At 37.7% G+C, this 12,591-nt stretch overlaps 2 protein-coding genes across 3 annotated transcripts; one reads left to right on the plus strand and one right to left on the minus strand.

Annotated features, from left to right (window-relative positions):
• The first annotated feature begins 1,753 nt into the window (after positions 1 to 1,753).
• On the plus strand, positions 1,754 to 6,638 carry LOC137718718 (cyclin-A2-2). Of its 2 annotated transcripts, XM_088698173.1 has the most exons (13): positions 1,761 to 1,897; positions 2,175 to 2,256; positions 2,824 to 3,183; positions 3,394 to 3,667; positions 3,812 to 3,945; positions 4,183 to 4,275; positions 4,665 to 4,798; positions 5,058 to 5,133; positions 5,330 to 5,406; positions 5,490 to 5,523; positions 5,616 to 5,765; positions 5,857 to 5,991; positions 6,136 to 6,638. In XM_088698173.1, exons 3-13 carry the CDS (start codon positions 2,884 to 2,886, stop codon positions 6,196 to 6,198), a joined length of 1,470 nt encoding a protein of 489 aa, XP_088554299.1. In that variant the 5' UTR covers positions 1,761 to 1,897; positions 2,175 to 2,256; positions 2,824 to 2,883; the 3' UTR covers positions 6,199 to 6,638. The 2 variants fall into 2 exon arrangements, with proteins under 2 accessions (XP_068314362.2, XP_088554299.1); XM_068458261.2 differs by lacking the exon at positions 2,175 to 2,256 and having other exon boundaries at positions 1,754 to 1,897.
• A 736-nt stretch (positions 6,639 to 7,374) lies between these two features.
• Positions 7,375 to 10,287, minus strand: LOC137718346 (serine/threonine protein phosphatase 2A 57 kDa regulatory subunit B' kappa isoform-like). The gene is made up of 2 exons (XM_068457875.2): positions 8,369 to 10,287; positions 7,375 to 8,123 (listed from the first exon to the last, which is right to left on the minus strand). Exons 1-2 carry the CDS (start codon positions 9,548 to 9,550, stop codon positions 7,767 to 7,769), a joined length of 1,539 nt encoding a protein of 512 aa, XP_068313976.2. The 5' UTR covers positions 9,551 to 10,287; the 3' UTR covers positions 7,375 to 7,766.
• Between the last annotated feature and the right edge of the window lie 2,304 nt (positions 10,288 to 12,591).

The raw sequence follows: 12,591 nt of genomic DNA on the forward strand, positions 1-12,591 counted from the left end.
ATTCTTTTTGTTAATTTAACATATTCAAAACAATTTTTATAAAAGTTTACCAAACACTCAGACACTGTTTTTTTTTATTATTAAAAGCATTTTTACAGAAAAAGTTTACCAAACACTCAACAACTTTATTTTACAGTTGTTTATTCTCACAATACAATAGAAATAAATTTTTTTTTTTTTAAAGCACATCAATACCAAACTAGCCTATAGTATTCTGATATATTACACATGTAGTTGTAGAGGCATGACTTTTAATTATTAACCAGCATAAATTGTGCGAGGGGTTTTATCTTGTAATATTAATCCCTTGTATTATCTGTTATATATATGACATTTCAATATGGGAACCATTATTAGCATTCCAAAAATCTCATTATACATTCCTTATAAATGTATTTTTCTTTCTAATTATAGAAAGTTTGAAGTGCCAAATGAGATTTTTGAAGTGCTAATAATAATTTCCTTCATTATTAGTTGGTAATCAAAATTTGGGGTAAGATTTAAATTTGACATTATTATTATTATTATTATTATTATTATTATTATTATTATTATTATTATTCTTTCAAAGAAAAAAAGGTTTTGGAGATTTGAACATTTGAATAGGCCATTGAATTCAAATCCAACAAATTACGGGCATGTGAGACCTCCAAAACTAGACTAGGGTGGCTAGGGTTCCTTCAATTCAAAGTCCCACTTTGGAGTTGGGGCCCCTTCTATTGGCACACTAGCGCTAGCACGCACTAGCACACAGGTGATTGAGACCTTTCAAACCCTTTACATATCTAGGATAATATTATCAGGACGCATTTTTAGAGGTCAGCGTGCCCTTGCATTGTTGCTTGTAGTTGGGTCAATATTTCTTAAATTAATTTTGGATCAATGTTTATTATTTTATAAACACTCAATTCAGATTGGTTGCTAGAGCATAAATAAATCCATTAATTTGAGATCATATTGTTAATAGTATACTACTCCTTATCTAAATATTACAATTCATATAAAAATTGAGCTTAGTAGAAAAAGACCAACAAACCACATTTGGTAATGTGCTTTGTTCTTGTAATGCAGCGTGAAAATCGTTTCATCCTTAAACGATTCGTTAAGGAGTTTATCATCCCCGAATATGGTACAACTAACTTGGGTATTTAATAATATTAGGTTTGATGTAAATGTTTTAACTCTATATACCTAGAAAATTTTCAGTGTGCTCCAAATACATGATGGTATGCCACGTGTAATCATGTTAATGTACATTGGAGGAATAATTTTTTTTTCAAGTGTCATTCCAATTGTATAATAATATGTGACATTTTGCCTTGTATTCGATGCACATTGTACAATATCTTCTATTTATCTTACATATATGTTTTTGCCCCTTTGAGCATGTTCGTTAATAAAACTCCTTTATATAAGGATAATATTACAATCACAATTTCTCGTGCTTCAGTATGAGCTCATATATCCAAAATTAGAATGAAAAATACATCGTTTTATATTTATATCAAGAACGCAATCAATCTAATTGACAACTTGCTAACATAACATATCATATGGTCGACAAAAACCAAAAATTCATAACACAAATCCAATGGTTATCATTTCCATCGTCATGTGTTAAAAAGAGAAATAACAATAAGTCAAAATAACCAAAAAAATAAAATAAAACAAAAAATATTTTTGCTTTTTGGCTTCCATGTGGAATTTTGGAAGTTCAAACTATAAACCCCGTCCCGCTCACGCTCCTCCCCCTCACTCCCTTTATATCAACACACACTCTCTCTCTTTCTGCTGTCACTTCCACACAATTCCTTTTCCGAAGCTGAGCCTCCGGACCCCCTCCTTCTTCCTCCGAGCTCTTCCGGCCGTCACCGTCGTCGGAGCTCCCGCAAGCATAGTAAGCCCAGCTCCCACACTCATTTTTCACTACCAACCAGCAAAAAGGCTCAGTTTTTATGCATTCCAAGTTTCTGAGCCTCCTCTCTCTGTTATCCACTGCCAGATTCTCAGAAACCACGTCGTTTTACGCTTGCTGGTTCGCTTCATGGATCTGGCGCTGGTGTCCTTATTTTCCTTACGTTTGTTTTTTTCCTTTTAAATCTTTTTCGTTTTTATCGGTTGAAATTTGGTGCATTTTTTATCAACTGCGTTTTTTTATGAATTTTTACAATCAGATGGGGGTGGGAGGTGGGAATTTTGAAGAAATTAGGGTTTTGGTGCTGGATTTTGCGGTGTTTTCGGCCTCTTCCTTTTTTGGTAAAGTAGTATTTTTTTTCTTCTTTAATTTTCTGTTTGGTTGCTGGGAAAATGTGTCAGAGGAATAGAAGATTGCTAAACATTTGTCTTTCATGCGCTCTGGACCTGGAAAACGCTAAAAATGCCAGTTTCTCATTTAATTTAATTAAAAACAATCAATGGCTGATGAGAAATTAAAAAGCTTTTCTTTTTCATCCCATTTTCTTAAATTTTTATTTACAAAATAATAAGTGATCGAATTTGCAAAGCTAGAAAATTGTTTTGTGGTTATGGCTTGGGAACCCTTTTGAGATAGCTTCATCTGAATCCCCTGTTTTGCTTTGACATTGCAAGTTGTGGTGGGTTTTGTCAAAGTAAAAAATTTGCTGCTTCAATGGAAAAAATCTTTGATTTATCTTTATGTTGCATAAAATGCAATCGAATTTTGTAGAGGACCGTAAGGGGCATTTCGTTTTTGTCCCTTTGTACTCGGCGAAAATTGTTTTTCGGGCTGATTTCTTATGCTTGTTTTGTTTGTGAAAACATGCACAGTAACTCTTGTTGACATGAACTGATTTGAAAATGCAGGTTCCATGAACAAGGGTTCCGACTGAATTTATTCGTTGCTCTTCTACAAGGCAGGCAAATATGAATAAGGAAAATGCAAATGCTGCCAAAGTTGAAGACCCTAATGTCCGAATCACAAGAGCACGGTCTAAAGCCTTTGGCGCATCCAGTGAGGAACTCTCCTCCTCGAAACTTTTCATTAAACAAGATCAGAAGCGTGGTCTTCGAGCGATTTCCAAAAGAGCAGCATCAGATGAGAACAAAGCATCTGCAATTGCTAATGTTGGCTTGCAGCATAAAAGAAGGGCAGTGCTTAAGGATGTAGGAAACATCACCTCTGAAAGTTCATATGTTAATTGCACTGATGCATCTCAGATTCAGGTATACATTTGAATGTTTTGGTTTCTAACCCTATTTGCAAAAGTACTGAATTGTGTCTGAATATTTATGTTTGTCAAGAAACCTCACATGATTTTGAATTAATTGAACCGTTACCCTTATACCTGACAAAGGGGACGATGATATGCTTGATTGTCTATTATGTTAGTACTTTTTAAGTAATTCTAACTTAGAATTTGTTGTTACCGGTAGACTAACAAGCAGGCTAGAAGAGGACTTGGAAAGAATGTTAAGGTGGCCTCAACTGTCTCTGAAGCAATTCCAATAATTCAAGACGACGTAAAAGCAAAGTTAGCTGAGGAATTATCCAAAATAAGGGTGGCAGAACCTTTAGAGCCCACTCTACCAAAAGAGCCAGTACCCCAGGGTATGTGTCATACCTTGGGACAACATAGAGGAGCAGATTTAATGCTTACAATACAGGCTCCCGCCGAATCTGCTGAACTTTGGAACCCCCAAAAGAAAGGTATATTTTATCTTCTTAAACTGACTAGTTTTTCGTGCCTGAGCCTATACTTTGTTAGAGTGATGCTTGCAAAGTCTAAAACGAGAAGGGGAAACTTGAAATCATTTTAGCAAAGGATAATGTTGTTTTGATTGGACCATGCAGAAGAATATATGGTTGGAGAGATAGTGGGATCTTCAAATGTCCTGGACATCGTGAATATTGACTCAAACTTAAGGGATCCTCTAGCGTGCAGCTTGTATGCCCCTGATATTTACAGCAATATCTGCCTGACAGAGGTTAGTGTTTCAGAATTCTAGTACAGCATGACATTATTAATTGTAATCTTATAGCAATATTGATTCTTTGCTTGAATTGACAGGACAGAGAAGTGTAAGGTTTCGTATATATTAAACACTGAAACAATTTATCTAATTATACTGGTGCATAGTAAAGGAAAGGGCGATCTGTGCTTGCTAAAATAACGTCAGGAACGTTATTGATTCTGACTTTAGAGAAAATTTATTCTTCCTCAGGTAGCGCGAAGACCATCAACTGATTATATGGAAAGATTGCAGCAGGATATCACTCCCAGCATGCGAGGAATTTTGATTGATTGGCTTGTGGAGGTACTTATTCAAATGGCTCTGATATTTCTATGATATGGTGTGCCCTTGCTTAAGGGCATCCATGCTAATCTCTTCTTAATAGGGATACTGAAAAACCTGGACTTCAGTCCCGAAGTATAAAGTCCAACTTTTCTTCTTGTTTTGCAGATATTGAGCCATTTTTTGTTCCATTTAAAATGACCCTTGTGTGGTTGCTTACCGAATTCAAAAGGAGCTTTTTATCTTAGTCAAGAAAATCTGAATTTTATTGTTTCATGGATAGGCAATATTTTCGGTTCACAACGGAGCCATGCGTTGAGCACAAAGCGAACTATTCTTTTGCGATTTACTAAAGAATATTTTCCGTTAACATATGCTTTAGTGTTAATATCTTCTTACGTCTCTTTCAGGTTTCTGAAGAATATAAGCTGGTTCCAGATACACTTTACCTCACAGTAAATCTCATTGATCGGTTTCTCTCTCAAAATTATATTGAAAAGCAAAGGCTCCAGCTGCTTGGAGTCACTTGCATGTTAATTGCCTCGTAAGTGCTATATTAGGTGCATAGGTGGTGCTTTCTAGTGTCTTATTGTTAAATTATCAATAAAAAAGATCCTGATTGATGTTTACTCGGGCTATCTGATGGCATCATCTTTGGTAGACTTCGACAGACTTCTGTATATATGTGTGTTGCATGTGGATTGGCACATGAGTGTAGATGAGGAAGCAATGACAATACTCCTCTTTTAATTATTTTATCATTACATTAACTGAGGTTTATGTATTTTTCTTATGACTCAAAGGAAGTATGAAGAAATATGTGCACCGCAAGTGGAAGAATTTTGCATCATCACAGACAATACTTACTCAAGAGAGGAGGTACGTTCTTAGTCATAAACTTTGTCTACGTTAGACCTCATAAAACTTTGATTTGTTTACCTAGTATAATTCGAAGGCAAAAGCTTGGTGTGCAGTTCACATGGCAATGCCCACCCTCATGCTTACGTTCTAACTCTTTTCCATTGGTATAACTAGTTACGTACTAATTCACATACTTCCTGATTAAATCTTGCAGGTATTAAAAATGGAGAGTCAAGTTCTAAATTTCATGCACTTCCAGTTATCTGTTCCCACCATAAAAACATTTCTTAGGTAATGCACTCACCAAGGTTTATCTATGTTGCTTAGAAAATGCCGTCTGAAGTGAACTGAATAAACCGATTTTTGGGTTTCAGGAGGTTCATTCATGCAGCTCAAGCATCTTATAAGGTATTCTAAGTTATACGTTGTCCGCACTTAGCTTCTGAAAAATCAATTACCATACAAGAAAAGAGTTGTATTTCAATTACTTTGTTATGCAGGTTCCTTGTGTTGAACTGGAGTTATTGGCAAATTATTTAGCAGAATTGGCTCTTGTTGAATACGGCTTCCTGAAGTTCCTACCTTCCCTCATAGCCGCCTCCACTGTGTTCCTCGCCAGATGGACACTCAATCAGTCAGACCATCCATGGGTATGCAAATCTGTGCCTCTCTCGTAGTTGAGGTTTTTTACTTTGTTCTCATTGAAAATTGTCTGAAGAATGTCAGGTTTACATTTTGCAGAACCCTACTTTAGAGCACTACACCTCGTACAAAACTTCACAGCTCAAAACTACAGTTGTTGCACTGGAAGATTTGCAATTGAACACCACTGGTTGCCTCCTAAATTCAATTCGTGAGAAGTATAAACACCAGAAGGTATTAGGACTATATAAGTTTGTTTTCTGATTGATCACGTTTGTCAGAAGACGATTTTTAGAAACAGCACTTCAAACTTAAAAATCATGTCTAGTTTCACTTCATTTAGATTCAGTATTCTGATTCAAATTATTGTCTTGACAGTTCAAGTCAGTGGCTACATTGACCTCCAAACAACGGGTGGTTCACTCTTTCGAAGATCAATAATTCACTAACTCTTCTATAAGAGCTGAATCGTGACAGATATTTATTAACTAGCAGAAGCTCTCTGCATTCGGGTACTTAGAGTTTGAGGGACATCCAGATCTCCAACATGAAATTCCCTAACCTTCCATCTAACTTTGTTGTCTGTCTGTCCGTTCGCCCGCCCTCCCTTCCTTTGTTGTTTAATGTTTCTGGTGCTTCCAGATCTGTCGTTGGAGCCTCAAATTCTTCTAGATTAAGACACAGTTAGGACAAACAATTATGTATTTGGCTCCTGGCAAAATAATGTACCAAAACCTCTCACCACATGGGGGAAGTTTTAAGAGCTACTGTGACTTGGGTTGCAAGTTTCAAGCAGGAAATGTGGCTCCTTGATTGTTTGTATCTAGAACTTCATATATGGGATAAAAGAAAAAAAAAAAGTTGAAAATAGTTATCAATCATTTTGCTGTGATTCTATTTGATACAACATGTACTGATATCTTCATCAAAATAAGTAACTGAGGTAATATGCTTGCAGGTGATATGTGTATATCATAGAGTTTTTGGATCATCAAATCATTTTATGGTGAAACACCTATCAGATGCTTTTTAAGAAGCACTTTCAAATGAACGTGAATTTTTTTAGAAGTGCTTTTTCAAGAAGCATTTGGATTCTAATGAAATCACTTACAACAAAAGTACTTATGAGCATAGTGCTTCCTACGAAAGTAATCCCAAACAAGCCAAAATCCAACAACTTTCCATACAAACCAACTACTCAGTTCAAGATGTTGAAAACCCTTGTGTTATGAGTCATTAACCTAATGCGATTGGAATGGACACATCAATGGTGTTCCACGTTGAGGAGAAAAACTTTCATGCACCAATTGTATGAAATAGTTGTTTCACGTTGATGACCATCTATGAGGCGCACAATGTAGCAAATGTGACCCAGGTTTCATGAAACAGGTGCATGAAAGTCTTCATCGTTGCAAAATTATTTTTGTCAAACAACATGCCAACCAACAGGGGAACCCATCATGGATTATGATGTGACCACCTTACCTAGTTATCTCTTATTTTTCATATCTTTCATTATATCAGGTAGCTTTATATTTATAGGGACCCATTAAATCAGAAGATCTGAGAACCATAACTGAAAAGTGCCTGCAATAATTTGGCATTGACAAACACATGGATCTATAATTAGTTTTCATAAAAACATAGGCGAACATCAAGAGAACGACTTACATGGATCGGAACGTCACGGTTGGAGCAAACCCGTTACATGTTAGCTGCTCTTGAACATCAAATATTACAGAGGGCTAAAAAGGAATCAGTCAATTAAGCTAGTAGTAGTACAGAAAATTGTGGGGAAGTCCTCCCCCAGAAACACCTTTCTGGGGGAAGCAAAAAACAAGGTTACAACAACTGGCTGTCACAGGACCATTACAAAAATACAATCCCACCCCTGAAACTACAGCCATTTTCCATACATTTCTCGTAATCTTGTCACTCCCCACCATCGTAAAAAGGGAGGAAATAAGGGAAAACATCGGCCGCGATAGCATCAATTCGAAAGTTAATTTTTAACAGGCGATTGAGGTTGCTATAGGCGTTACCAGAACAGCAGTGTTTCCGGTTACTGGCTGGAGACTAGCTGCATTCTCTAACCGTTCCCATGCTTCCTTTCGCTTCTTGGCTGCCAAGCTTTGCTTTGCTTCTTCCTCCATGAAGTGGGCATGGCTGGAGAGGAATAGCTGCTCATCCATCTCCACAAACATCTTTCGGACATTTAAAGATAAATTAAGAACTGCTTGGTTCCAGTGGTTATGAGAGTTCCTCTCCAAGGCTGGTAAAATGATTGGCAGAATTACTTGACGGTTATGCGCAATTAAGGTGACAATGTTGTCGTTGTTCCAAAAGAACAGGGCCCTTTCAGCTACCTGAAACATTTAGACACAAGTAAATTGTAAATTGTTTTCCGAGGAATGAGCTTAAGACAAGAATATACGCATTCCCTGAGAAACACAAGAAGCAATCATCAAATTCCTCAATGCAAATGTCTGCATTCCTAAAAGTTATCCTAAAACTTCTAGGTCCAAAATCTACTATAATATAAACATAATACAAGTCAAAGCGAAGAATAAATAGAACTCTCTTTAAATGAGACACTAAAATTGAAAATTACCTGGAAGTGGGAACTGTTAATGCAGCATGCTATCTGGCAGAACAAGGGGGCCATGACCTTCTGAAATTCCACCATGTTAACCGATTCCAAAATCTCTTCTAACTCACCCAAGAACATCACCTCTTTCTGACTACTTGTTATCGGCCAATATTTCAACAAACCCTTTATAACAACACTAGCCAACTTTGGCTCCTTCTCTATAAACTGCGTGACGCAATAGGACAACTGTTGGAAGTAAGACCCCAGATTCTTCGGCTTATGCAGAGGAATCAAAACCCTCCACAAGAATACCCTGTGCTCCTCTTTCAAGGGCAACGCAAACCCGCTAATAATACTCCCAAATATCTCCAGCAACTCAGCAACCCCATTATGTCTCTCTGTCTCAAACAAAAAGCGATAGAATATATTGTTGATAGCCTTGCGAATAAATGGCCTATGAACCATGAACTTGCCATAAATCCTATGCAGAATGGTCTTCAAACAATCTCTCTCCCTAGGATCCTCGGAATCAAACAACTCAAGCAACCTCAAAATAAACAAATGGTCTACATACTTCTTTGCAATCTTCGCGTCCAGACACGAAGAAGTCACGAATTTAAGCAGCAATTCATACACAATCTGCAAATGCGGCCAGGCGGGGTCGAACATGGGCTCATCATCATCGTTCTCACCCGCCCCACCATTAGAACGCGACCGGTAATTTGGCGGGAAAACTCTGAACAGATTAATGGCACACATTCTACAGGTTGCTAAAATGGCAGGCTCGCTGAATCTCATCGACCCAGTTGCTACAAAGTCCACAAGTTCGAGCAATGTCTGCCTCTTAACATCTTTCTCTATCGAATTCTTAGTTGGGTCCGTAAAATCAAACGTTACGCAACAAAGGCTCACCTTGCTAACGAAGAGGTTCATCTTCTCCGACGTCGGCACGTCCTTGAACGGCACCAGAGGCTCGATTCCGGCCACCACGCTAGCCGGAAACACCGCAGACGACATGCGTTTCGGGGCATTCGCTTTACCCGGGCCCGAGCTATTTGCACCGTTGGATCGAGGGGTGCCCCCGCCGAGGCCAGACGGCCCAGTCCGGCTCCCGGAGCGGGGCGTGTTCGTCCGCGGCGACTCCGGCCTCTCGTCGGATTTCAAGGCCTTCCGCGGCAGTTTACTGAGGAATTGCTTGAGCATTGTGAAAATTTATCAAAATATCAACAAAGACGGAGACTTTAGAACAAACCCATAATTTGCCAGCAAAATAATTTATGAATTGCGGAAGAACAAAACCCTAATTTAGATTTGTGTCATAGATTTGAGCTCAAATTGGAGGAAGACAGAGGCAATTTCTGAAATTTCTTGAGAGAAAAGTTTGAAATTGAGGGCATTGAATAAAAATCAGATCTTGGCAATGTGGGTCCCCAGATTCTGATTCCAAAAACCAACACCAGCAAGAGCAACAACAATGGAAAACTCTGAGAGCATTCAAATTACTTTGCACTCACCAATCAAACATGAAACCTCTCAATAAACTTGGAGAGAGAGAGAGAGAGAGAGAGAGAGGAAGAAATGTAGATATACATGAAAAGTGGGGGCAAATTTCAGATTGTTGAAGGTTTGAATCTGAAATTGGAAGAAAGATTTGAACTTTGGAACAAAAGGGAGTATTCTTTTTGTTGGAGAAATTGAAGAATAAGGACAGAGATTCTGAGATGGAAATCTAAGGATTTTTTTTTTTCTTTTTGTTTTTTGGGTTTGCTTATTTTGTGATTATGGGATGCAGATTGTTGTTTGTGATCTCCATCTGTGGGACTTTACTGTTTTTTGTTTTCTTTTCTCGCTGTAATTTTTTATTTTTTATTTTCTTGTTTGATGGGAGAGAAAATTGTGGCATTTTCTCGGGAAATTCAGGGCGTTCTCTTTGGCGCGGTAAGTTATTAAAGTGAAATTAGGTGTAATTAGTAAAAAGTAAAATTAGTTTTTTTTTTTTTAAGAAAAACCCTTAAAAAATTGGTGGGTTAAAAACAGGGGTTTTGGTTTTGGCATGGAGTATGAGGTAGATTGAACACGTAATTTGTAAATGTGTGATTTAGTAGTTTCTTTGTTCTGTTTTTTGGCTGCAGAGGCAGAGAGTGGTGGTGGATTTGTGAATCTCAATGTTTTGGAAAAGAAATTAAATACTGAGACATTTTTTTTGTTCTAATCGATTGAGACATTTAGAAAGAGAAATTTTTTGGCGTAAGTCACACTCGAAGTAATGTCGTGTTATATTTTGATCCGATTATCCTATTGTCATAGTGTTATTAATTCAGACATATTTAATACGTGTTTTTACATATTAGAATATATCATACGTTTATAAAATAATATGTCGCAATTTATTATAATTGACCCACTCAAAATACTCTCTGTCTTTAGGTTTATAACGCAAAATGACGATAGAAAGATCACTCTAAAAGTTTTATATTTATAATCAAGTAGAAAAAATTTCGCTTTACTTGATTTATTTATTGAATGAAGGATGTCTAGGTTTCATTGCGAAAATTTTTAACCATAACATAGGAGTTTTATTTATTTATTTATAATAATAATAATGTCACTTTTACTCTAGTACAAAAAAATATTATTGTTAATTTATTGAAGAAAGAAAAAAACAAAGATACAATAAATTTGAGGAGATATGAAGCCTTACCTTAACAAGATGTAGAAAACTATTAGAAAAAAGAAATCAATTAAGACAACTCCTAAAAGAAACATAAATTTGGAAGCCTCGAAATATTATGACAAGTGTCGTAGTTGCACACGGTGGACAAGAATCCCACCAATGAATCTTAAAGTAATAAACACCAAAGCTAAAGAATCTATCACCTAATTCCTTTGCATAAATGTGAGAAAAACGAATATGCATGAAATAGAGAGATGATGCAACAATTTACCCAATCAACTGATAAACGCCAAAGCACCTGAAAACATCCATTAAAATATGGTCAACAATTCCCCCATAATGATCTAATTCATAACGTTTCAATTATTGGAATACGAAAAATAATAGGCCATATGTTTTTTAATTTTGTATGTGTTAGTGAAATGGAGAAAAAGATCATGAATTTGAGCAAGTTTAATACCAATTCAAGTAATTAAAGATGACATCGAATGTTGTTACAAAACTTTTAAAATATACAGTTCATACATATATGATATACTTTAGCGAAGACTCTTTGGGTGCGTTTGTTATACCTTCTTAGGAGGGAATGGCTTGAACTGGCTTGAGTAGGACTATAATCCTACGTTTGGTATGTTTCTGGACTATAACATGTAAGATCCCACATCACCCAGGGGAGTGGATCTCGTAAACCTTATATGTATATTTCCATCTCTACCTAGCACGAGGCCTTTTGGGAGCTCATTGGCTTTAGAGTTCATCGGAACTCCGAAGTTAAGTGAGTTCACACGAGAGCAATTCCAGGATGGGTGACCCACTGGGAAGTTCTCGTGTGAGTTCCCAGAAACAAAACCGTGAGGGCATGGTTGGGGCCCAAAGCGGACAATATCGTGCTATGGTGGACTCGAGCCCAGGATGTGGTGAGGGCCCGGGTCGGGATGTGACAATTTGGTATCATAGCCAATCCCAGGCTGGAAGTGTGCCGACAAGGACGTCGAGCCCCTAAGAGGGGTGGATTGTAAGATCCCACATTACCCAAAGGAGTGGATCATGTAAGCCTTATATGTATATTCCCATCTCTATCTAGCACGAGGCATTTTAGGAGCTCACTGGCTTCGAAGTTCATCGGAACTCCGAAGTTAAGCGAGTTCACGCGAGAGCAATCCTAGGATGGATGACCCACTGGAGAGTACTCATGTGAGTTCCTAGAAACAAAACCGTGAGGGCGTGGTCGGGGCCCAAAACGAATAATATCGTGCTACGGAGAAGTCGAGCCCGGGATATGGTGGGGGCCCGGGTCGGGATGTGACATAATAAATGGGACTCGCTCCGAATAACAATCCCTATGCGCTTCTTAAAGCTCGTTATTTAGTCCGGAGCTTTCGTTTGGTATTAAGCGAGACTAAAATGGAATATGAGGCTGATGCTTGCTACACCCTGACATCCACTCTGCATTCTTCTTCTATTATGTCATCACTATGGCTAGCTCGTCGGCGGTGCTTGCTTTTCCATGGCCTAACCTGGGAGAGCTGAAGTGGCGCTACTATAGACCAAAATCGCGAGTTGATGGAGG

This window comes from Pyrus communis, chromosome 8, assembly GCF_041283825.1.
Source record: "Pyrus communis isolate YQ-2024b chromosome 8, ASM4128382v1, whole genome shotgun sequence".
In the NCBI taxonomy this organism is placed as follows: Eukaryota; Viridiplantae; Streptophyta; class Magnoliopsida; order Rosales; family Rosaceae; genus Pyrus; species Pyrus communis.